Below are 23832 nucleotides of genomic sequence, written 5' to 3'. Positions count from 1 at the left end.
GACCTCCAGGGAGCGCTTACGCTGCTTTAAAATTCAGCTGCAGAAAAACAGAAAGAGAGAGAGAGATATACTGAGCTGCACTCAGGGTAATTAAAACCAAATTCCCCATATTAATGGTTTTTACACACACACACACACACACACACACACACACACACACACACACACACACACACACACACACACACACACACACACACGTTTGTGTTGCTATCTTTGTGGGGACTTTCCATTGACTTCCATTCATTTCTACAGCCTAAACCTTACCTTTACCCTTTTCCTAACCCTAACCATCACATACCTAAGAATCTATCCTGTTCTCTAAAAGGTGTTTTTTTTTTTTTTGGTTTTTTTTTTTTTTTTGCAAGTTCCATATTTAAAGCATTTTCCTTGTTGAAAAAATTGCATAAACTGATGGGTCATGGTAAGTTGTGAAAGTGGCTGAAACAGAAGTGGGAACTGTAGAAATTTGAGTTTAGTAAAATACATTATTTTATTATGCAAAATGTGTAGTAGCCCTAAGTTATAAGTGTAGTTTAATGTTCATTTTACATTTACATTCAACAGTGTGTGACAAATCCCACTATTAATTGATATGAAATGCTTTGCTAATGTTTTGATCTTTTTCTTCAGACGACTCAGAATGGTGGGTTTCTTTTAAAGCAGTTTTGATTTGTTCTTCAAGAGAGCTGAAGGTCTTTAAAAGTTTTAATTCGGACCTTGAGTGCTTTTTCACTTTGTTTTACCAATCTTTTATAACTTATTATGCAGGATAGACTTTGATAAGAAAAGGAGAGGAACAAATTTGAGAACAACTGGACTCTGTGACCTGAGATGCATTATTATTATTATTATTATTATTATTATTATTATTATTATTATTATTATTATTATTATTAATATTATTCAGTAGTATGTCATATGGAAAGCTTGAAGCTAGTACCTAAACTTACTAGTGTTAAAATACATTTTTCTGTTCAAAACTATGCATCTTTGCTATTTTGGTAAAAAAATAAATAAAATTAAAGTGTTATTTATGCATAGAAAATATGATAAGTCACAGTTTGCTTTGAAAAAAAGAAAACAAGCACAGAGATAAAGCTGGATAAAAAACAACGAAGTCCAAACATAAAAGGACTGGCATAACAGTGTCATAAACATGAAGGAGTCTTATGAATATGTATAACTGTTGACATAAAATGTCATTTGGTAAATAATTACATTTTTAATGCAAAGTTGCCCTAACAGTTGTATTAAAAGTCCAATAAAAGTGGAAACTTTGCATCATTTGGTCAATAATGAGCCTTTTAATGCAAAGGTCCATAAAAATTGGAATTAAAAGTTAATTAAAAGTGTCATTATTTACTGAATGACACTTCATGTCAACAGTCACAAACATTAATGCGGACTTCTTCATGTTTATGACAGTCTTATGCACACCCCTTCCAATAAAGTGTTACCAAAAGATTTTCAAACCAGGTGAAGTACCAATTTAAAAGATTCCAACCGAGTCTCACTTCTCGCTGTCAGCGTTGCTTCGTAGAGGATCTGAATACCAGCAGGTCTTCAGGAGGCGCGTTGAATGCAGGCACTTAAAAGTACTGTTATGTATAACTTCCTAAATGCTAAATGAGTGCGTTTCCCAACTGCAGCACGAGTCTTGGTTTCAGAATCAATAAATTAGGGTCCTGGCTTTCTGTTTATTAGCTAATTTAATTCAGTAAGCAGCTCGGAAATGACATTTGAGGGAAACCGCCCCCACTAATTGACTCTGATCACAACTGTGCTTGCCTCCGTCCATGTAAGGAATTACAATGCGTCTATTAGTTCAGCCTACAGAGGCTATGCGCCGCCTGTTTTAGTGGGGCATTAGAGTCTGCGGACGATATTTGAATTTTACTTTTCGCATGACGCATCGGCCCTGCTTCATAATCGCGTCCTTCATCAGGCTCTGCTGAATGTGGCAGACAGAATATGAGCCCTGGATGATGGAGGAGGTTTGGGCCGAGTGGTCAACATGCAATCTGTACTCAAAGAAAGGAAGAGTCAAAGTACACCCTGTACCATCTTGTCCGCTCTTTCGGCTGCTAATATCCAACTGCTGTATGATTAGTCAGAGGGAAAGAGCGGCCAGAGTCTGCCGAGCAGCTATCTTCATTACTGTCCATTCAGCTTACTGCTTTCTTTTAACGTCGCATTCATTTCCCCCTCTTTTCTCCGTCCCATCTTTGTCTCCTGTAGCAGCTCCGTCTCGCACTATCTGTCTCTTTGTATCTGTTTCTCCATCGTCATGTTTTAATAGCCTGGCAAGCAGAGCAATAATCCCTCTATTATTATTCCAGCTGCAGAAGGAGAGAGAGAGAGGAAAGGAAAAAAAAAACCCGTAGGGGGGTAGACAGGGCGCCATTTATACAAAATGAATGTGATTGCTTTGGTGGAAGAGACACGCGTAAGGGGCAACATTTCTGTCTCCTGGACTGTGGTTATGCAATATTCATGGTGCTGTTGTCCACCTGGTTGCGGAAGAACACTGACAGATCCTTGTCATCAATGCCAACATCTGAAAAATTGAGCACAAGTGCATTTCGCAGTAAAAGTAATCAAAAGCCTTCAACTTTATCCACATTTATTGATCTCACATCCACAAACTTTAGTCTGTTTTTTCAGATTTGATGTGACAGACTGACACAATGTGGTGAAACGTCAAATTGAAAGGAAATTTGTAGTATATTGCTCCAGTTTGATACTCTTATTCCCTTAAATTAAATTTAGTGCAACCAATTTCCTGTAGAATTACAATAATTGTTAGAGTTAGATTCATACAACTTTCCAACTTTTAAATATTTAATAGCTTAATCCATCACTTAAAGACGAAAAAATACGGCACAGCTGTACGCCTAGCAAGATGTGATGTGTTGCATCACAGAGCTGCAGAGATCTGTAGCTCATACAGGACAACCGAGAGCTAGATTGACATCATTTAGATCAAAGGATATTGACGTGTTAGAATGGTCCAGTCAAAGTCCAGACTTAAACCCTTTGCACATTTGTGATGAGATTTAAAAGTCAATGCGCACAGTTGTTATCCGTTCAGTTTGCCTTAGATTGGATGGAGCTGACTATGTGTAATGATCCCTTCACTTCATATTGATCTGCAAATCTGTTGGTCTGTTGCATAAAATACATGAAGTACGATGAGAAAATGTGAAAATTTGAAGCGGTATTTAGCATATTAGTGTTAAGGAAGTTTTTTGGAAACATCCTCATAATCTTCATCATGTGCTTTTGCCCCTGCAGGCGGCCATACTTGCTACCTGCCTGCTATGCGTCTGAGGGCCTCTTTCTCTGCCCACAGCCATGCCAGACGTGAAGCTTCCCCCACCATGTGACTACCCCTCCACTTCCCCTGTTGCACTCTCCGCCAGCTCTCCTGCTGGCTGCAGCTCTCCCCTGCACCTCAGGATCGACATGGAGCCCTGCATCGCCAACCTCCCTCTGTCCCCAGACCCCTTGAGCTCGTTCCCCCGCCACAGGCCCTTCCACGCTCTGTCGTACCCGCTGATGGCCAGGTGCAACAGCAGCACCTTGCTCACCAACTTGGGGTTGAGGTATTGCTCCAGCCGTCAGGGAGCTCTGGGGGTAGAGCGAGGACAGGGGACGGTCCGGGGCTCCTGCATCAACACTGGAACTACTGGCAGCAGGCCTTACAGGAGTATGGAGAACCTGAACTGGAGCGCCATAGGAGATCCTGGCTTGTGTGCACTCAGTGCTGCACCTTGCAGGAGCGTGGACAGCGAGTTTATTTTGCGGTACACCTCTTCTACCCACTGGTACGACGGACCTCCGGATGGATCCGTGCTCGGTGCCCATGGGCTGGTACCCAACGCAGAGAGTTTGGCATTCTTTCCTCGACATGGGCTGCCCAGAAAGGATCTGCCTCTCTTTCCCCAGCTGCTGCTTCCAGGTGGTGTTGATGAATGGGATACAAGGAAGGAACTGAGGGAGAAACTCCGTCTGCAGAGTGCAAGATCCTCTGTTGAGCCTCTGAGGCCTCTCCCGATGCGGCCTCAGGTGAACCCAAATGCTGTTGCCAGTGAACGAGAAGGTGCGCATCAGGGAATCTCAACAGGGTCTAGGCCGACGTGCACAATGCGTACATCTCCAGAGGAGATCAAGCAGGAAGTTTTGAGGCGCTTACAGCTCAGGCGGCAGAACAGCAGCCCCAACCTGACCATCCAAAGCTCTCAGTCCAGCGCAAAAGTAGCCCAGACGTCCTACACAACAGACAACATTGCAGGGAACCCAAGTGGGACAGAGTCTGTCTGTGAGCGTCGTAGACCTCCTGTGGGGCGACTGTACATCCCAACATTTGAGGAGTTTAAGAGAATGAGGCAGAAGGAGGGAAAGCAAAGTGAGGAGTCTACGGGAGGTGACCAACACCTAGTGCAAAATAATGAATCCTTTTCTGATCAGACTGAGCCTCTGCTTGGACCTGGTGGAGTTCAGAAAGGTAATTCTGGAGGTGAAGAAGGCGTAGGTGTAGCTAGAACCGACGAGGCCCCGCAAACCGCCCCCTCTGCAGAGAAACCTGCTTCAATCACGACGACCAGTAACAGCACCACCGCTTCCACATTCCCCTGCAGCTCTGTCACCAGCAGGAACTCCCCCATCCGAACGGGCCCGTCCCCACGTTCGCCCCTTCAGCCCCAGGCTTCCACAGTCCAAGCCCAGGACAAAGCCATTGTTGTAGGAGGAGACGAAGGGAGCGCCAGGCGCAGGAGGAGCAGTCTGGAACCAGCTGGGTCAGTTCCCTTCCCTGCCAGCAGAGAGAACTGGGAGCGTCCGTCCAGCTGCTGCCCGGCGCTGCTTCTGGAGGGCACGGACCTGTCGAAGTATGGAGCCAAGATATATAAGATGAGGGATGGGCTCATCGGATCTGCACTGGACCTCATCAAGAAAAGGTTAGTCAGGCAGATTTACAGCATGTGGCTCATCTTGTTAAGGTTTTGATTGAACTATTGACTCAGCAGAGCTAAAATACTAACGGTTTATTCTTCCCAACATCATGTTATGTTTGAGAAATATATCCAGCACTTTGATAAAAAAAAAACTTTTTTTTATTAATAATGTTTAAATTAAAAGTAGACCTTCTTTTCATGCTCAAATAAAATGTAAAATTCTGTTTTGAAAACTAAAGTTAAAGCACTATTTTAAAGTATTTATTGTTTTTATCAACTACATTTTTCAGTTGTCTTTAACGAAACATCTGTTCACATGGTGGTAACTTACCCAAACACGTTGCAGGTCTACTGCACCCTGCTGGCCTGGCATGGTACTGCACAGGGACTGACTAAATTATATGATTGTAAAAAAAAATTCTACATCCCATTTGACACAGTAAATTTTCATTCATTTAAAGCCAGAAACGCTCAAAACTTTCTCCTTTACCATGCTTTTATATCGTAATAAAAATCACTTAAACTTGATTTTAACAAACAATTAAAATTTACCACTGTAAGTGAAAGATAATATTTAATTTTTAACCTTACATTTTCAATCTAGGACCATCATTTTATTATTCCTGTAAAAATTATTTTAGGTTTTTACATTAAACATTTTGCACCGCTTAGCTGGAAAATTCATTGTTTTGCCCGAGCCTTGTAGCTGATGCAGCGGCGATCTTAGCTTCATTACTGAGCCAAACGCACACAGCAGCATGTTTGTGTGCTATGCAGAACATGCACCTCCATCTGCTTGAGGCCGCGCGCGCCGTCTCGATATCGATTTATCTCAGTTATTGTGCTAACAGCTGTCAGAGTTAACAGGGTTGGCTGTGCAGACGGGGCTGTGGGCGGGAGGCTGACATGAGGCACCGCAGACCGGAGGACCAGCCGTACCTCTGCAGACTCACTGTTTCCCTGCCGCTCCTCTCTCTCTCTGTGTCAGCTGTTGGCTGGATAGATGAATGTATCCATTGTAGTTCATCCCAATCAAGGGCAAACAGGATGATGGCATCATTTACCACATTGTCTTGCTAGTTAGGCCTGTATTTATTGAGCTATTTGTTTATTTTGAGCATGGAGGAGCTGCTAAGTTTGGCCTGTTCAGTAATAAAAGCTGAGTCTCAGCCGTAGCCTGTGATAGATGGGAGATATAGTGCATATTTACCTGGCTGTCAAGACTCTTCACTCACTGTCTCCTCTTTGTCTGCTCAGCTAGGAGGAATGATGGATGTCTGAGGCTATGTTGTGTGATGGCAGCAGTAAAATACCTGCTGTGGAAGACTTTGTGCACACAGAGCATTTGAAAATAAATGTATAGGTCTACAGCTGTATTTTTTTTATCAATGTGCGTAACCAACGAGCCTGGCTATTACCTTCCTGCGTTTTTCTGCTTGTTTAAAATATCGCTTGACTGCTCTGTCTGAGCTTTCACCCATTCACTTGGATTTCTACAGAACAAGAAGATGTAATGGCAGCAAAGACGTTCGTTCTGTGTCGGCCACGCTTCCGATTATTGAATTAACATTAACAATGTTGGTACTTCTCTTTTCCCAGTGGAGGACAGTTGTTTACAGCGCAGGCAATTTCCAGTAAGCTTCATAGCTTTGAAGTGACGTCACGGTCAAACGTTAGCAGTCGGGTAAAATTTAAAACTTAGTCCTCCTGTGGGTTCAGGAGATGAGGTCAATTTGACCCCACAAGCTTTCTGCCCTGTGCGAGGTCCAGCCGGGGTCGCTTAGAGTGTCTCAGAGCGTCACACCAATTAGACTTAAATTATGCTTTTAATATCGGAGCAAGACCTGAGAGACTCCTGTTGATTTATACATTTTGGAGCACTTAGCAATCCAGAACAAGAATCGAACATGGGGAACCAACATTTAGCTTTATACTTTACTCATCTAGAACAAACTCAGAAAGGACCATCTACTTAGCCACCTAGAACAACTGGAACATTTTAAAGTGTAGTTTTTATTTTGCTGTGCTTGTGTTGATTGTCGTCTAATTTGTCTTGTTGCTGAAAAAGTGCTGTGTAGATAAAACTTCTTTCTCTTCTTCTTCTAAGACCACGGGAGGGTAAAACAGAGTTCACGCCTCTGTGAAGCAGTCGTTCCACTCAGACCCTCTCTGTGAACCGAAGCACAGAAAAGACGCTGGTTTTCATCTTGCTCATAGCCAAGCAAAACTTGGAGAAACTGCAAGGCGCACCTCTGCCGCGGTCTCGACTTTAACTCCATCCATCTTCCCATCAGCTCCAGCTGCGGTGCCTGCCGTAGCACAGTTCTGCCGCTACCAGGCCTCACTGGGAGATAGTGTGTTTAGGATGATGTGTACTGTTACTTTTCCACTACTCATAGCATCTTGCTTGTCACAAAGTCCGTTTTGGTCTGACTGACTCAAAATCACTTCTCGCTGTTGTTTTAATGAGACAAGGAGTCCTGTGATTTGTGGCCCTGTGAGGCTGATTGTTGGAGAGCTGGCAATTTGCTTCGAAACCACAATAAAGCTTATCTGATGCTTTAAGATCAAGGAGCACTGGCCTGATTAAGGTTCGGGGAGAGCGGCGGAAACGATCACAGTTGTACGCAATCAGTGCGTAATAGTTCGAGTGATGGCTTTTTTTGAAATAGTGGCATGAAAATCACAGATATGCCCACCAGAGACTGATGAGGAGAACCGCATCACGATATTACGTTCCACTCAGAAGTTTCTCTCTCTAAAAAAAAAGAATTGCAGTTGCTTCCTGAGCCAGGTGGCTGATGAATTCACCCACTCAGCGGAGCCCGCTGACATGCAGCAGCTCAGAGTCAGCTCTGCTTGTTCCGACCGAATTCTTCTTTTATGTTGGGGGGGAAAAAAACCAAAAAAGAATCCAACACACTCGGCTCTCTTGTGGTTTAAACTCAAACCTGAGGCTCAGGGCACGTTTCAAAACTTGAAGATTTATTAATTAAACATGGCAGTCTTCTTTGTGGTCTCCTGCGCCCTGCGGTGTTTGGCTTTCACCCATAAGCCTCTTTGTTCAGGCGTATCATGCAGCACATTGTGCGTTCAGAGAATAACAGTCCTCCAGCTTGCAGAATCCCTGCAATAAGCATGTTGTTCTACCTGGGAGGGTTATTACAGGCTTCAGATGGATTAACGCATTAGAACCGCACCGCTGGGGAAACCGTACACCGCCATGAAAACGCGTAGGCTGAGTATAGCGTGAAACTGAAACGGCGTGTCTGCGGTTTATGTGCTTCCTCTTTATTCATCGCCGGTAGACGTCACCACTTAAAGAGAAAGATATTGGATTCATTTGGGCGATACGTGCTTCGGGTAAAATGACAGCCCGCCTAATTTTGTTGTCACATCGCGGCGCGCTGAGAGGCGATCCATCACAAACAGCGATTTCCTGATGAATTAAGCCATAGGTTATTGCTCCCCATGCATCATCCAGGTTGTGACAGCTAATCCAGCGCGTTGGGGAGAGAGAGAGAGAGGAAGAGGCCTTTTTAACCACAGTTTGAACCGACTGGACTCGTCCGAGCTGCGTCCTCGGGGCCGCCGGTGGGCTTTCTGCCACGTTGGGTCTGGCTTGATTAAGACGATTGGGCGCCTTCTCTGTGCTGCGCTTGCCGTTTTCGATTAGATAACGGAGAAAGTGCGGGTCGGGTGTAGTTGAGTGAAAAATGTTTTCATACCGCGGACCAGAAAAGAGAAGAGTCTAGGAGCAGATTGTGTTAATATGTAGATTTAACCTGTGATTTAAAGACGCACCAATATCTCTGATGTGGACGGAAGTTAAAACCTTGGTTCTGAAAGTAAAATGATAAAAATTAAAATTAAGAAAAGGGGGTAAAAACCAAAGTGATAAAGTAGACCGTTGCTCCATATATTTTGGAAATGTGCTGCTGTGTCTCACAAAGGTTTTCACAGCGTTTCACTTTTTCACTTCGGTACGTTAAAACCACAAACTTCATTGTAGGGCTGAAACGATTCATTGCATTAATCGTGATGAATCAATTGCTGAAATAATAGTCAACTAATTTAGTAATCGATTATAAAAATGTTTTTTTATGTTTGATTATTATTATGTTTTTTTGTTTAATTTCTTTTTTATTATTATTTCACCAGTTTGAAATAAATACATTTCATTTCAAGACCGAAATGGGCGGCTACAGATCACAAAATTTACATCAATCAGGATTTTCAGTCACTCTGACACTGGACTGGATTGAGCAATATAAATACTTTTTTTTTTAATATCTGAGCTACTCCTGTGTAGACTTATAGTTTTCTTTCAGCAGTGGCTGTCTTAGGCATCTATTATTTATCTTCACTTTCACATTTAGTCTCTGATCGGCTCTCAGATGCATCCATTTATTTAGCCGTAGGATGCAAACCACATGACTAAACTACCTCAATACTGAGAAAGAAAGCCCATTTTTAAAGTATTTACATCTTCAGGGCACAGGCATTTCTTAGAATTCATTATGGTCTGTACCACTGAGTCGACTCTGGCTGCTGATCTGTTTAGAAACACAAACAAGTCTTAATTTAAGTAGTACAGAAATCTCTAAAATAATATGTCAGAGGGGATTTTTTTTCCTTTCCCTTACAAGAATTGAAACAATATCTTCCTCTGCGGTCGTGACTTCTGGATCACAAAAGCTCACCAGGGTTTGGAGAACCAGATCAATAAGCTAGTGCGATGTAGAGTTGAGAATGATGCTACAAGCAGAATTTAAAGACGTGTGCATTATTTTATGGCTCCGTTAATTGATAGTTATTTACTATGGAGCTTACACATTTAATAATAGCTTCGTTAAATGTGTAAGCTGGTAGTTTTAGTGAAAAATCTGCAGACATCCACTCAAGATAAAACATAGACATTAAAAATATGTTTTTTTTCTGCAGAATTGCTAAAACCGACACATAAATTATACAAAAATATGCAAATCAGGGATGAAGAGAGAGAAAGGGAGGCTTTGTTACAGTTCATGTCAGTATTTTCTATTGCTAACTTCAATTTATTATAAGGACATTTTAGGTTATGAAGGAATCAATACAAAAAGAATAAAGAATTTGGAGTTTTTCTTTATTGTTTTTTTACAAGCAAATATCTGAAATCTGATTCCCGTGAACAAAATCCAGTGCAAAAAAAGTCACTAAACCCTAACTTAGTGCATTTTACTGACAGAATGGCCCAGTCAAAGTCCTGATCTCAATCCAGTTGAGAACCTAGAGCAAGACTTGAACATTGATGCTCAATATTCAATTGGAATTTGAAATGTACTAATTGATTTGGGAGAGACAATGCACACTGATGAACATTTCTGTAAATGTGACAGGATTGACCAAATGGCTGTTTTTCATCCAATGTGAAATTTGTGTTGCTAAAAGCAAACAAAGTTAATACAAGACAAGGTCAAATGACTTTAGTACACACATTTAGTCAATAAATACAAATCAGTACAAACAGTAAATACAACACATTTTTTTCTGGGGGGAAAAAAAACTATAAGAAATTGTTAAAATTGACCAAACTGGAGCTGAAAGGAAGAGTTTCTGTCTCTAGTTGTGCAAAGCAGGTAAAGATAAAATAATTACAGATGTGGCTGCAGCGAACGCTGACTCTTATTAGCAGACGAGTTTTTGTTTCCATCCTTTGATTCCTCTTTACAACTATACGTCACGATTTCTAGGTTGATTACATAAAACCCCAAACATACGTTAGGATTTGTGGTTAAAATATACCAAAGTGTGTAAAGATTTATAGATTGCAGATTCTTTTGGAGGATTATGTTTCGTATTAGGTACATGAACATTTGCAGAGTAATTTCAGCTCAGCTGTTTAGCTTTTTTTTTATTTGTTTGTTATTTTTTGGTGAGGATGCATCAGAGCCGCTAATGGTTGTGTGTGGTGACCGTATAGCTGTCCAGTTATCAGACAAAAGGATGAATGATGGGAAGGTCTGTTCTTGCATGCAGGAATTACCCATGTGGTCCCGGGGTTCAGGTGTTAATATGCACTGATGTCCCTAATTACTATCCCTATGAGGCGGAGGAGGAGAGCAGGGTATTGATCGAGGTGTTTGGGGGTTTGGATGGAAGAAGAGGAGGAGGATGGGTGTGGAGGACAGTCGACTCAGCAGGGGAGCAGAGGGTGTGTGTGTGTGTGTGTGTGTGTGTGTGTGTGTGTGTGTGTGTGTGTGTGTGTGTGTGTGTGTGTGTGTGTGCAGGAAAGAATGACAAGGAAGCTGTTTGCTGACAAGCATTTCTCCAGAATGATAATCCCAGCCCTCCTCTCTCTGCTGCATGCTCACTGGTTTTTTGTTTTTTTTTGATGCCTTTCGCCCCCCTCCCACCCTCAATTTCCTCCTTTTATTCCACATTCAAATCCTCTTCTTCCTCATCCATCCATCCCTCTTTACCTCCGTCTTCCTCTCCCCCCCTTCGTCCCCCCATCGCCTCGCCAGCTGCAGTGCAGAGATCTCCGCCGAGGCCCCAGTCAAGCTGTCAGGTGACCGGGACGGAGGCTGTGACATCACCGCCCCCTCTCCCGACTGTCAGCCTCTCGCCGTTGCCATGGCAACGCCGACAACGGCCTGCAGAGCCGAGGCTGGCGACGAGGCGCCTGCAGGAGAAGCGGCAGGAGAAAGGGAAGAGGCTGGAGAATGCGTAAGGACCTTTCATTTTGTTGTTGTTGCTGTTGTTGTGTTATCTGCTTTTGAGATGTTATTTGCGTGCATCTCCCACATCTGCCGCTCGCCGACGTCGTTCTGCAGCAAAAAAAAAAAAAAAAAAAAAAAAAAGCAGAAGCTCTCTCAGATCTATTGGTATTCAGGGATGGCTGGGACGAGCAAGGAGACTGCGACACACGCGCACACATATGCACATTTCTCCTGGATCTTTTTTATGCAGAGGTATTTCGTCTCAGACAAGAGTAAGCGTGCAGCGCTCCGTCCTCCAGCTGCAGCTGCGGCTCGCGGTCTCAGGAAGGAATAAAAGGCAGGATTAGGACGCCCCTCCGGCGCCGGGGTTGCTACCGACAAGTCGCCTCTTCGTCCCTTTTGGCCGCGGCTAGCATCGAGCCCCTCGCCGCATCTGCAGATCGGAAGGATTTCCCCGTCTCACTTCTCCCATGCTGCGTGTCTGGAGGTAGTTTTATTAGCGAACAGATGTCGAGGCACGTTTTTCTCTCAATTTCCATCTCAGATTTCTGCAGCTTAGCTTGCCCCTGCGTTCCCAAAGCAATGGCTGCTGTTTGATCGCTCGGTGGAATATTAATTATTCTTCTTCGTCTTTACCTGATCACAGCTAGCTCTGTCTGTACCGCAGCTCTCTGATGTGAAAGACCTGGGTGCCCCTTTCCTGTCACGTTCAGCAGGTAGCTGTCAGAGCTGTAGATGTGAAGCCAGTGTCATCCATCCACCCATTCCTGAGATAAGCAGGGCTGAACTTTGCTCCTCGGGTCGTCTCTTGATTGTGCTTTGTTTTGGGAATTCCTCTCATCACCTAAAGAAAAGCCCAGGAGACTCTCACTCAGCGACTGTTTTCATTTTTTATCTTTAAGGCAGTTTGATTTCAAATAGTGATAAGAGCATTGTTTTATGTGTTCTTACAGTCTTTGCCAGACAGTTCATTTTGCGTCTGGGAATGAAATTTGGATTCCTGTCACTCCTGCCAGCCGGGATCAGAGGGATAAGTTAGAGCTGTTATGTAACGCCACCATCACAGCAAAACGTGGTGACGCCGCAGAGGAAGACTCTCTCCACAGACAAATATATATTCATTGCACACAGCGATACGATTCAAACATCCATTTCCGTTGGGGAGCAGCTAATGGAAACCCAAAATGCAATTTCTCAGAAAATGAGAATATTCAGCCTGAACACTTGAATGTGGCATTATTGATCTACGCCATCATGGGGGAAGACTGCTGACCTCACCGTCGTCCAGCAGACAGCTTATTTCAGAAATGGCTGGGCCTTCGCAGAGCTCTGCACCCAAACATAATAAGGGAAACTTTAGCTGAAGGAAAAGTGAGGTTGACAAATGGTAAAGGTCTTGTACTTGTATAGAGCTTTAACTAGTGCAGAGGAATCCAAAGTACTTTACACTACGTTCGGTCATTCTCTGAGTCACACACACATTCAGCTACTACTGTGACCCACAGCTGCCCTGGGGCAAAAGCAAAAGAGATGCAAGAGGGATAACTGCAGTCTTGAGAGAATTGTGAAGCAATGCCTGTTTGGGACTTATCAGCACCTCAACTAGACCAAAAGCTGATCGCCTGAATAAATAATTCATGCAAATGAAGCCCTGACCAAACGTTGAGTGGATAATTGTAATGAATCTGTGCAGTAAGAGTCACTTTTTGAATTGAATGACTGAAAAACACCAAGTTTCTGGTTGTATTGCATATATATTAGGATGTTCCTGAATGCACACAAGAACTACTGCTCCATTTCACCTGTTGCCGAAGAGATGTGACCATCCCATTGATCCTCGTGTCCTTTCCATGAAGCAGCACGTGGGCCTGGGTTGCAGGCGCTCCAGTTCGGACGCAGCCTACGAGCAGGCGGAGACGGTGAGGGCGCAGCGTGAGTGCCGCCTCCGGCCCCACTACAGCGATCCCATGCCGGCGGACGCCTCCAAACGCAAACAGCTGGAAATGAAGATCGCCGCCGCTGCCCGGATCCATAGCCACCGCCGAGATAGGGACAGGGACAGAGACAGAGACAGTGGTAAGTAAAGACCAAATGGAGCAATGAGGTTGTTAGGTCTCAGGGAGTTGTGGGTGAGGGTAAAAGTAGGTTGGGCTAAGGGATGAAGAATGATGGGACTAGCTATGAAGGAGGCAACAAGCGAAAATGGAGATTGGGTTGAGGACATAAGTGGTAATGAGGGATTAAGGAAGTAAAGCTTAGATATGAAGAAGGTAGATGTGCCAGGATGATGGGTGAAAGTGCTATGCATAAGGGCTAAAGGGGTAGTGAAGAAGGAGTTTGGGATGAGGTTGAGATAAGGGATGAATGTTGATGTAGGTCAGAAGAAGGAATCATGGAAGAGGGCTGAATGAGACTGAGATGAAGAATGAGGGTTTGAGGAGGTTGGGGTAAAAGATGAGGGTTGAACGAGTAAGGGATAAGGAGTGAGAGTTGACTGGAGTTGGCATAAGAGATGAGGAATTATGGTTGAAGGAGTAAAGGATGAGGATTTGAGGCTTAAGGACTAAGGATTCAAAGGGGTTGGTGTAAGAGATGAGGGTTGAAGGAGGCTGAGGTAAGAAATTAGAGATATAATATCCAGCTTGTCAGTTTTAGTTGATTTTGAAGACAGTAGATGGCGTAATCAGGACTATATCTTTATTAGGAATCTTTTTTAATAGCTACAATTTTAATTGACAAACTTCAATGTCTTTACTGACGTCAAAAATGTAGTTATTTACCCGCCGGGGGTGCGAAGGCTCAGTTTGCGTAACACTGATTATATTTAGAGCATTCCTGGCTTTTTCTTCGATTGTACGATGCGTAAATGTCACAGACAGAGAGTAATCGATGGCGACTGTCAGACACTAGAGTTGTGGCCTGCTTTCTTTCTTTTTTTTCAATGGTTATGTAAGAATTTCCAGGCAGTGTGTGCTGTCATGATACTGCGTCCTGTTTTTATGTCAGCCCTCATGAATTCCCACTGTCTGCCCTTGACGTCAGTTACATCATCGAGGGTTCACTGACTTTCAGAGTCGATTTATCTTTGGTGTAGAAACAACCCACTGCCACTTCCAAAACCTCGGCTCGGTCTTTTATTTGAGCTGACTGTGTGACGTTCTGCGTCCCCGTTTCACCCCTCGTCTCGTTCGGGGAAGCTGTATTCCTCGGTTACTGCCCTCTTCTGATTTGTCTTAGCGTCTCTTAAGGAATTCAGTGCTTACTCATCCAAATATTTCGACTTTTCCATCCGGTCGCTCACCTCCCCCCCTGTACATTTACTGTTCCTCTCCATCAATCGAAGCTCTTAGCCACAGAATGTTCGAATCCCAGTCAATACGGCACACCGGATGTTGAGATGACCTTGAAATAGAAAATCAAGAGTACATTTATTTTCTTGGCAGTAAAAAATATCACTCTTTCATTTTTGTTTGTTTGCCAAAGCAAGCTTACAGGAGATATTTAAGAACTTAGACTCCTTCAGTCTGTCGATACGTGTCGATGCACAATGGTATTGACTTTTTTTATCCATATGGCCAAAGGTTAAGTTTCCACTGGAGGGCTGAGGATCTACCTGTTATAGAAATATATCTGTAATAGTTTTTTCGTCTGGACACTACTGTCTGAATGTAATCTGAGTCTATTATGCTTGCAGGAGTCAGCACTATGATATTACCAGGTAGTTAACTTAAAAATATCGTTCCTAAAGAGTACTGTAATTTCTTCCTTCCAGCACCAGCAGCAATCCGCGGCCACTCTGAGCCGCCGGGCGAGGAGCGCCAGGCGGTTCTGGGCGTGACCCGCTGCGGGCAGCACCGCTGGAGCACCATCAGCAGCCTGAGCTCAGACAGCGGCGTGGTGGGCCTGAGCGACGAGCGGGACGAAGAGGACCGCGAGCCACGGCGCTACCGCAGAACCAGGGGGGCAGAGGTGGAGCGGGTGGACAGCGGCATCGGCCCGGGCCTGTCCCGCACCTGGAAGAGGCCGTCCGCCTCTCTGAGGGCGTGGGAATCCCAGAGGCCCTGCCCCGACTGCGGACAGAGGGACGGCGTCTCCAAAGAGCGGGGGGAGCGCATGTGCGAGCGCTGCTCCAAGCTGCGGACCGAGCGCAAGGAGGCCATCCTGGAGTTCCTGAACACCGAGTCGAGCTACGGCGAGGACCTGCGGATCATCAAGGAGGAGTTCTACTGCCCCATGCAGAGCGCCGGGCTGCTGACGGCCGAGCAGCTAGCCGTGGTGTTCGGCAACGTTCAGGAGCTCATAGACGTCAACGACCGATTCACCGAACACCTGCAGGACAGCATCGATCAGGCCTTTGACCAGGTGACCTTCTTATCTCTTATGAACACGCAAACGACGTCCACAACTTCATCGCATCAACCCTTCGCAACCACAAGCAAAAATCTAAATATGCAAATGTACGTAGGTGCAGTTTTATTGTGACGCCTCAACTGTTTCAACCAAAACAACCCTGGTGCTGTTAGATGGAACTTCACTCAGGTTTTTCTCCTGTATCTCCAGCACCGGGTTTGCAACACTTTGTTCACTTTTACCCCTTTTAAATCTGGCAACTTCAGTGATTCCCTGCAAGCTGCTGTTTTTGTTGATTTACAACTCTTCTGTAGTTTCCACTATCTATAAAGACCTTTTTGGGAACTTGTTTGTCAGTTGTAGATATCACCTACTTTAATTGAATAATATTAAATTCAATGCATCTCCAGAGGGGAAAAGGAAAAGTAAGGAGAGAAGACAAAGTTTGTAGCATCAAATCTTCCATACAGGGAAAAGACAGCTAAACACAGAACCACTAGCCCAGGTGTACTTTCAGCAACAAAAAAACTCAAGGTGTACAGAGAGTGGGAATCTTTAGGCACTTAAAGATTTCATTCCAGAAGGCTTTGATGGGAATATAAATTGGTTATAGTCGCAATATGTTGTGCAAAGGCCTCTTGATGGTTCCAAATCCTTCGAATTATATTTTTCTCCTTTCGGTGTAGCGGGTGAAGGATTTGGTTATGTTCGTCATGAACTAGCCACACTTACGTCCACCTGCTGGTCAGGCTCTGGGTGACTGGATGACTTAGAGTCTGCGACAGCAGTGGCTTTTCATTTGACTTGCGTGTGCGTGGTTTGTTTCCAGGGTGACGACGACCTGCTGACCGTATACATTGGAGAAATCTTCCTGGAGTTCGTCAACATGCTCCCTGCCTTCCAGACCTACTGCCTACAGCAGTCCACCTCGGTCAACATGCTCAACACTCTGGAGAAAGAGAAAGAGCTGCTCAGGTACTTAACGACGACCCATAGCCGTTCTCCCTGCTGGGCTGTACGATGGAAAAGCTGCTCTGGGAGCTTTCTCCTGTTTCTGCCACAGCTGCTCTGTGTAATTCTTAATGGATAGGACAGTGAGTTATCACTTATTCAGAGGAAGGTCTATTTTGAGAGCTAAGCGGCAATGATTCATGTTTTCAGACAGAACCGCATCTCTGGCTCTTCTATAACACCCATTAATAAAGTTTTAATTTTCCCAAGACATGCGATGGCTGTACAAACCCCCCCCCACCCCCTCTTTCTCGTTTCAGAATATTCCTGGATGTTTCCCAGAACGACAACACGGCATTGCGTCGCATGAACTTGCGCTCTTTCCTCATGGCGCCGCTCCAGCGCGTCACTAAGTACCCGCTTTTGTTGAGCCGCATCATTAAGGTCACTCCTGAATGCCACCCGGACTACGCGCGCCTCCGGGAGGCCAAGAGTCGAGTGGAGTCCCATCTGGAGCACATCAACATGAAGACCAAGCAGGAGGGTAATGGCGTCACATGGTCCCTGCGCTCGTTCCGCCGCGACAGCCGCAAGAACCGGGAGGTCATCAACATCGAGATGCGAGAGGTGTCGATGAAGACCGTGGGTTGGGCGAGAGAAAACACCCGGTTCGTCATGGAGGGACCTCTCCAGCTGTCCCAGCCGGCAGACGGCCAGTGGCTGAAAAAGGGCAGCAAGGCCCTCAAGTTCCAAAACGTGCAGAGTCTACTGATGGTGAGGACACAGAAGGGCGGCGACTCCCCAGGGCAGGCCACCGACGTCGGACGGCAGGGGGAAGGCATGGGGGAGAGCGTTCGAGACGGAGTATTGGTCTTAATCAAGGACAAGAGCAGCGGGAAGTTTGCGGTGCTGAGAGAGCCGATCCGCCTCGCAAACTGTGTGGTGTCGTCAGATCCGGACTGCGAGGACACCTTCGAGGTCCTCGACATCCGGCGGGAGTCGTTTGTTTTCCGTGCCTCGGACAAATCCCGCACCCAGCAGTGGTTCCATCAGATGAAGAGGTACGCCCGAGACTTGGGCACCTGGAGGAAAAGGCGCAACGCTCTGCCAAACATCATGATCAACGCCAACCAGACGCGTTCCTGAGGCTAGCCTCCACCACATCGTTGTTCCACTGTAAATAACCCAAAGTCTCTCAACTCCAGAAACCCGATTGCGACATCTCCTGAGTAACACCGCCGTTCTGACGTGTTAGATTTCAGTAAACAATCACACAATCTGTCTCACATTGTGTGTGAGAAAACCAAGCACTTTTTTTCCTATGAAGCAGTAAGTGCGCCATATAATTGTATGTAGATTTAATTTTGAAGCTGTTACAAAAAAAAAGAGAGAAAAATACCAGTTTTTTTGAACGACCAAAAAATACTTGGGCTGTTCTTGAAAGCCTTGATTGTAAAGACTGTTGAGTACCTAAAGGTGTGTTTGACGAATAGCATGACTGAACATGACTGGCTGCAAAAAGAAAAAAAACAAACTGTTATGTCATTTTTATACGAGACAGTGAGGATTGCAGACATTTTTGGTAAGAGACGGTAAAGATTTCTTCGGGTTTTTCTTGTTTTTCTTTTTGTTTTTCAGTGGTTTACGTTTTGTTGTCACTGCCCTTTTATCTTTGTGTGCTGCCCTCTACTGTCTGTAGGCGGCATAACAACTTTCACTGCCAGAGATGCAGTTGAGCAGAGCCTCTCCATCGGGCTGAGAACAGACCTTTAACATATCTGTCTATCAATGGGATTTCACGGAACAGCAATAATCTCAGCCAGTTTCACAAAGTAGCTACTTTTTATGCAGTTAATTCCCACTCAATCTGCAGTCGGTCCTTCTGTTTTATGTTACTAGGCAGGTTCACCGAGCCTCTGACATCTGTGTAAGGCAGTTTGATGATTGACGCATCGCTTCGTTATTGCGGCTCCAAGAAAGCCTCTGTTTTCGTCTTTAAAACCGAAATCATCCTGTTGTCATGAAATCAATTTTTAAAAATTGTGTTTTGTGGATAGCGTACACCACTAGTCAGAGATGCACCAAGAAATTCAGGGTGCCGATCTGAATTAGTTCATTTTGAACTCGTTGATTCTCAAATATCCAATGTTTTTTTCTGTCACTTGAATGCACCACACCTCAGTGCTGCTGGTATAAATACACTTCATCTGTTTTCAGGATCTGAGGCGTTCAAAATTTAGTGATAGGGGGAAAAGTCTATTTAATAAGAATACATTTATTTCTATGATATTGTGAGACAATTTTATGATTCATTCAGGCCCTGAGAGAGCAAGACTTTCATCAGATAACAGGAAGGCTGAGCATTTTACCACAAAGTTGCTTTGTGTAATGTGATGGATTACGCAGGATTTAAAAATGTTGGCTGCCTTTTAGAAATTCAAGAATCTGTTTATTTTTGTACTGCTAGCCATGCTAATCACAAATACAAGATGCTGAAAATTGTTCAAATTGTCGACTCCGTGAGTTTTATGTCATTTTAAAATCGTACACTCCTGCTTTTCTGTGACTTCTCTGTCACACATGGCGTGGCAGTTCCCCCTGCCCAAATATAGGATGGATAATAAAATATATTGAATTCTGTTCTTTAAGAAATTTAATTTGTGTAAAATGGCTAAAGGCATTTCAAAGCTTTACAAATGCTGGGGATTGTATGTCGGCCACAAAACGGTGCATCTCTGGTACTAGTCGGCCTCGTTGTGTCAAGGGCAGAGTTTTTCATCCATGTACTCAGTGCATCGGCAGCTGCGTTGGTTGAAACTATAATAGGTGCTTTCATTTGTTTTTGTCACTAAATAATTCAAATATTTTCCTCAGCTGTTTTAAAAAGTTCATGGAGAAAGAATTGCACTCTTAGATCCTGAAAACCAAAGTCCTTAAGTATTGCAGTCTTACACTTTACAAAATTATGATTGTAGATAGGAAAAAAGAAAAAGTCACAATTTACCATTTCGTTTTCAAGAAGTGACCCATCTCGGTTAGTCGGATCATGTCTAATTGTCTCATTGTTGTAAAAGGTAAGCATTCTCTACGAAGGCTGAAAAACTCTGCTCACCTGACGACCCCAAGGCTGGGAGAGAGCGTCCCGATCATGTCACCATGACAGGTTATTAACTGTGTTCTGAGACCAGCAATGAGCTGTTGTGCCTTTCTACTTTATTACTGTTAGACGAAGACTGACAAATTCGCAATCTTACCGCAGTAGCATTGATCTCCACCGAACAGACGAGCCTGCCCTCCGTCTGCACTCACAGGCAATATAATTATTCCTCTTACAGTGAACTGCCTTCTTTTTTTAGTGTTTTTAACCAGTGTGTTTTTACTTCTGAAGGCTTTAGTTTGAAGCACTTTATATTTAAGTGAAAGATTTTACTCTCCAGTATAACTGCTGGTGAAATGTGTTCCTTCATTGGTTGATACTGGGTTGACTGGGCACATCGAGACAAAGCCGGTCACGCCGATAATTTAAGACTATTGCTGTTATGTTTACTATGAAGTAGCATCAAGAAGAACATATCACTGTGTTTTGGAGGGCAGAGCTGCTCGACTCCACACTGAGGCTCATTTGCTGTTGGGAGGACAAAAAAAAAAAATCTCAAAGAAAACACCTGTATATGGTTTATTTACTTTCCCCTTTTGATTTGAAACATCTTATGTATTATTTCTCTAGTGTAATATATTGTGAATTATATTAAAAAAAGATTTTAAACACTTTTTTCTTGTTTTTCTTTTTACCTCTGAGGAGAAACACATAAAATGTTGTAACACTTTGAAGCACAGGATGAGAAACTTTATTTTCTTTTCATAGAAAACAATCTTGTTCCACTACAGACAATAAAAAAATGAACCTTTAAAAAAAAAAAACATAAGCCATGAAAAGACAATTTTTTCCCCACTTCATCCCAACACCAAACAGAAATGGCTAAACAGTCAACTGGCACAGTTTCAAAAAGGTTCGTAAATACAGGTTATTTAATGAATCACAGTTTGTTCTTATTTTACGGTGAAGTGCAACACTGTCGTTTCTTTGGCTTTTCACTCCTTGAGTCTCATAAAAAGTACAAATCAACAATCAGAATTTGAACAAAAAAATTCTGACAAGAAAGTTGACCGTCTTAGTGGACCCTAATTTTTAAACTTGTAACTTTTGAACCTTACAGAGACTCCATCTGATTAAATCACCTAGTGAACAGCATTTTTATTTTACAAATTTAACATTTTGACAAGCGAAATAGAACATAACAGAAAAAAAAAAGATTGAAACACTCAAACAATATCTCTGACAGTCTTCCCAAACAGGGTCATGCTGCAAATCCAAATGAACAGTGAAATACAATGACGCTGTAACACAGGAACATGTTTCCAAAACTTGCAACAAACATAACCTTTAATCTTAAACTTCTGAATGGAGAACGCCGAGATCCTCTTACTGCCTCTGCTGCCTTTCTGACAGACTGACATCCTTCTGAACCACCGCTCCCGCATGCATTTGCACAAATACATGCTGAAACACTCGCACGCATACACAGACACACCGTCGCGCTGCTGGGGACCTCGGGCAGATCCCCGGATCTCTGACTTTCCAGATCTCCAAGTCTCCAACCCAACCTGCATGCAGAAGGTCCCGCAGCAGGAAGCAGCTGCCAACACACCCCCGCCCTCCTTCCTGCTCCAACAGCAAACCAACGACGCTCCTCGTTCTACTTGTCTCCGCCGGACTCGGGCTCCTTCGCCAGGCCGCGGATGGACAGGTCGTAGACCACCTCTTCGATCTTCTTCACGTCGTACTTCAGGCCGTCGTAGCGCTTCCTCAGCGGGTCGTTCTTCAGGTTGAGCAGGCGGAAGCCCGAGTCCAGCTCGTTGATGAAGTTCGAGATGCGGAGCGGCCGGCCGTAGTCTCCCGCTGTGACGCTGTTCACCGCCAACCGCGACTGCAGGAGCAAAACAAGTTCAACATGAAGCTACTGAGTTTCAAAACCTGCCTACAAACACTGGGATAAATAGGACAAAGTAAATACAGAAATTTGATCTTATGAAAATTATCTGCAAAGTATACAACTGTTAGATTATTATTATTTACCTGATTTCTCCAACAACTATGTACTTCCCATTAGAAGAATTATAGAGCTAGTTTATAGACAGACTTGGTTCACCTCAGAGGGCTTATAAATCCCTGAAATGAGTTCCGGTATACTAGGTCTTAAAGCTACAGCTCACAATATAAATCTCCATCTTATAAAAATCACATGTGAGCTGAAGACATTGCTACTGTTACTTTTCTTGGGTGGCCATTGTTTTATGCACGTATGCATCATCATCACCATCACTATTTGGCAACTTTCAGCTGCCTTGTGCTCAATTTATTCTTTACACATTTCTTGACTTTGATCATTTAACTCAATGCAACTACTGCGACTCACAAGTCTGTAGTTGTGAGTCGAAATTGACAAAACACTGTGGACGTTAGCAGCACACCACTCACCAGTTCACTGGCCATTATCAGCACTCCTGCCAGGAAATCTTCAACATCCAGGTGAAAGCCCTTCTCTCGCACAACTTCAACTGCCAGAGAGATGGGGGAGGAGGGGGAGAGTTAGGCGGACCTTCTCGCTTATAAAAACGTGGCTCTAGAAGAGAACAAGGCGCCTACTTCCAAGTATCTGAGCCACCTCCTCACGCGTGACGAGGGCTTCACTTTCCAGGTAGACGACAAAGGCCGCCAAGAAGACCAAACGCTGCAGGACAAACCGCCAGTGTTCATGGAACCTGGACAGACGAATGAAATTAAAATGTTATGGGTTCACAGGTATACAGGTGGAAACAAAGGAAGGTTCTAAATATCATTAAAAAAAACAAATGTAAGACTACATCTTATAAACACTACCTGTGCAAGAGATGAAAAGCAAAAACTTTTAGAAATTTCTTGCAGTGTATGTTTAATTTAAAAAAAAAAAACCTACACAATGAAATGCTTTTTTTCCTAATTATATGTATTGTGTCCAAAGTGAATCCTACCTGTAATACTGCTCAGCAGGAAATTTGGTTTTGAGCTCAGCCATGTGCGTCCTGACGGTGCAGAACAACTCCCGTGCCCTGGCACATTTACTGGGAACTTAAAAGGGAGAAAAAAAATGGCTTTAAGACATTCAACATAGTTTTCAACAAGAAACTAGCATGGCATTGCAAATTTTCTCCAAAACTCACTCTCTTTGAACCCAGACGGCTGGTGAACACTTTGAAGCACCGTAAGGATTTCCCTGGCTGTCTGCTCCAAATTCTGGACCACCTTACGAATATCCTGTGACAAATAAATTGTAAAGATGGACACAAGTACAGCAGCGTCAAACATGAAGAAAATAAATATATACGAATTAATATAAACCAATAAGAAACACAGAAGAGAGTAGTTTTAAAGTGACGTAGTGGTGAACACTACATTTCTGTTGTGTTCAGTTGCAGAGAGACAGTCAATTCGGGGAAACAGGTTAGCTTAGCAGCTAACGGTGTGGGGGCGCTAATGTTGATAGCAGCTTCGGTCATACCTCTCTGACGTCCTGGTCGGCGCTCAAGAAGCCCTGGATGTAGCTGAACATTTCAGTCACAGACATGTTCGGATCCTTGAGGAATTACCAGATAAAAAACAAAAAGCGCCAAAGGAAAAAATAAAAATCAGCAGCTAGCCGCTAATAAGTCCCAGCATCAACGTGCAGTGCAAGCCCACCGTCAGGTCTGCTTAAGTCAGCGCGTGGAGATGACGTCACCCTGCGTTTTCTGTATAAAAAATAATAATAAAGTACGAAACTTGACTGCAGCTG

At 43.9% G+C, this 23832-nt stretch overlaps 2 protein-coding genes across 2 annotated transcripts; one reads left to right on the top strand and one right to left on the bottom strand.

Moving 5' to 3' along the window:
* Window positions 1–3302: 3302 nt before the first annotated feature.
* Window positions 3303–20728, top strand: arhgef49 (Rho guanine nucleotide exchange factor 49). The gene is made up of 6 exons (XM_015001447.2): window positions 3303–4961; window positions 11465–11666; window positions 13516–13735; window positions 15432–16021; window positions 16839–16984; window positions 17281–20728. Exons 1-6 carry the CDS (start codon window positions 3358–3360, stop codon window positions 18104–18106), a joined length of 3588 nt encoding a protein of 1195 aa, XP_014856933.2. The 5' UTR covers window positions 3303–3357; the 3' UTR covers window positions 18107–20728.
* Window positions 20729–20785: 57 nt separating this feature from the next.
* On the bottom strand, window positions 20786–23779 carry tsn (translin). The gene is made up of 6 exons (XM_015001450.2): window positions 23560–23779; window positions 23222–23315; window positions 23033–23129; window positions 22668–22783; window positions 22500–22579; window positions 20786–21948 (listed from the first exon to the last, which is right to left on the bottom strand). Exons 1-6 carry the CDS (start codon window positions 23623–23625, stop codon window positions 21718–21720), a joined length of 684 nt encoding a protein of 227 aa, XP_014856936.1. The 5' UTR covers window positions 23626–23779; the 3' UTR covers window positions 20786–21717.
* Window positions 23780–23832: the final 53 nt, after the last annotated feature.

Source organism: Poecilia mexicana, unplaced genomic scaffold, assembly GCF_051168715.1.
Source record: "Poecilia mexicana isolate PSO_F unplaced genomic scaffold, ASM5116871v1 scaffold_2, whole genome shotgun sequence".
NCBI classification, from domain to species: Eukaryota; Metazoa; Chordata; class Actinopteri; order Cyprinodontiformes; family Poeciliidae; genus Poecilia; species Poecilia mexicana.
Note: the sequence above shows the minus strand (reverse complement) of the source record. Positions and strands in the feature narration are given on the sequence as shown.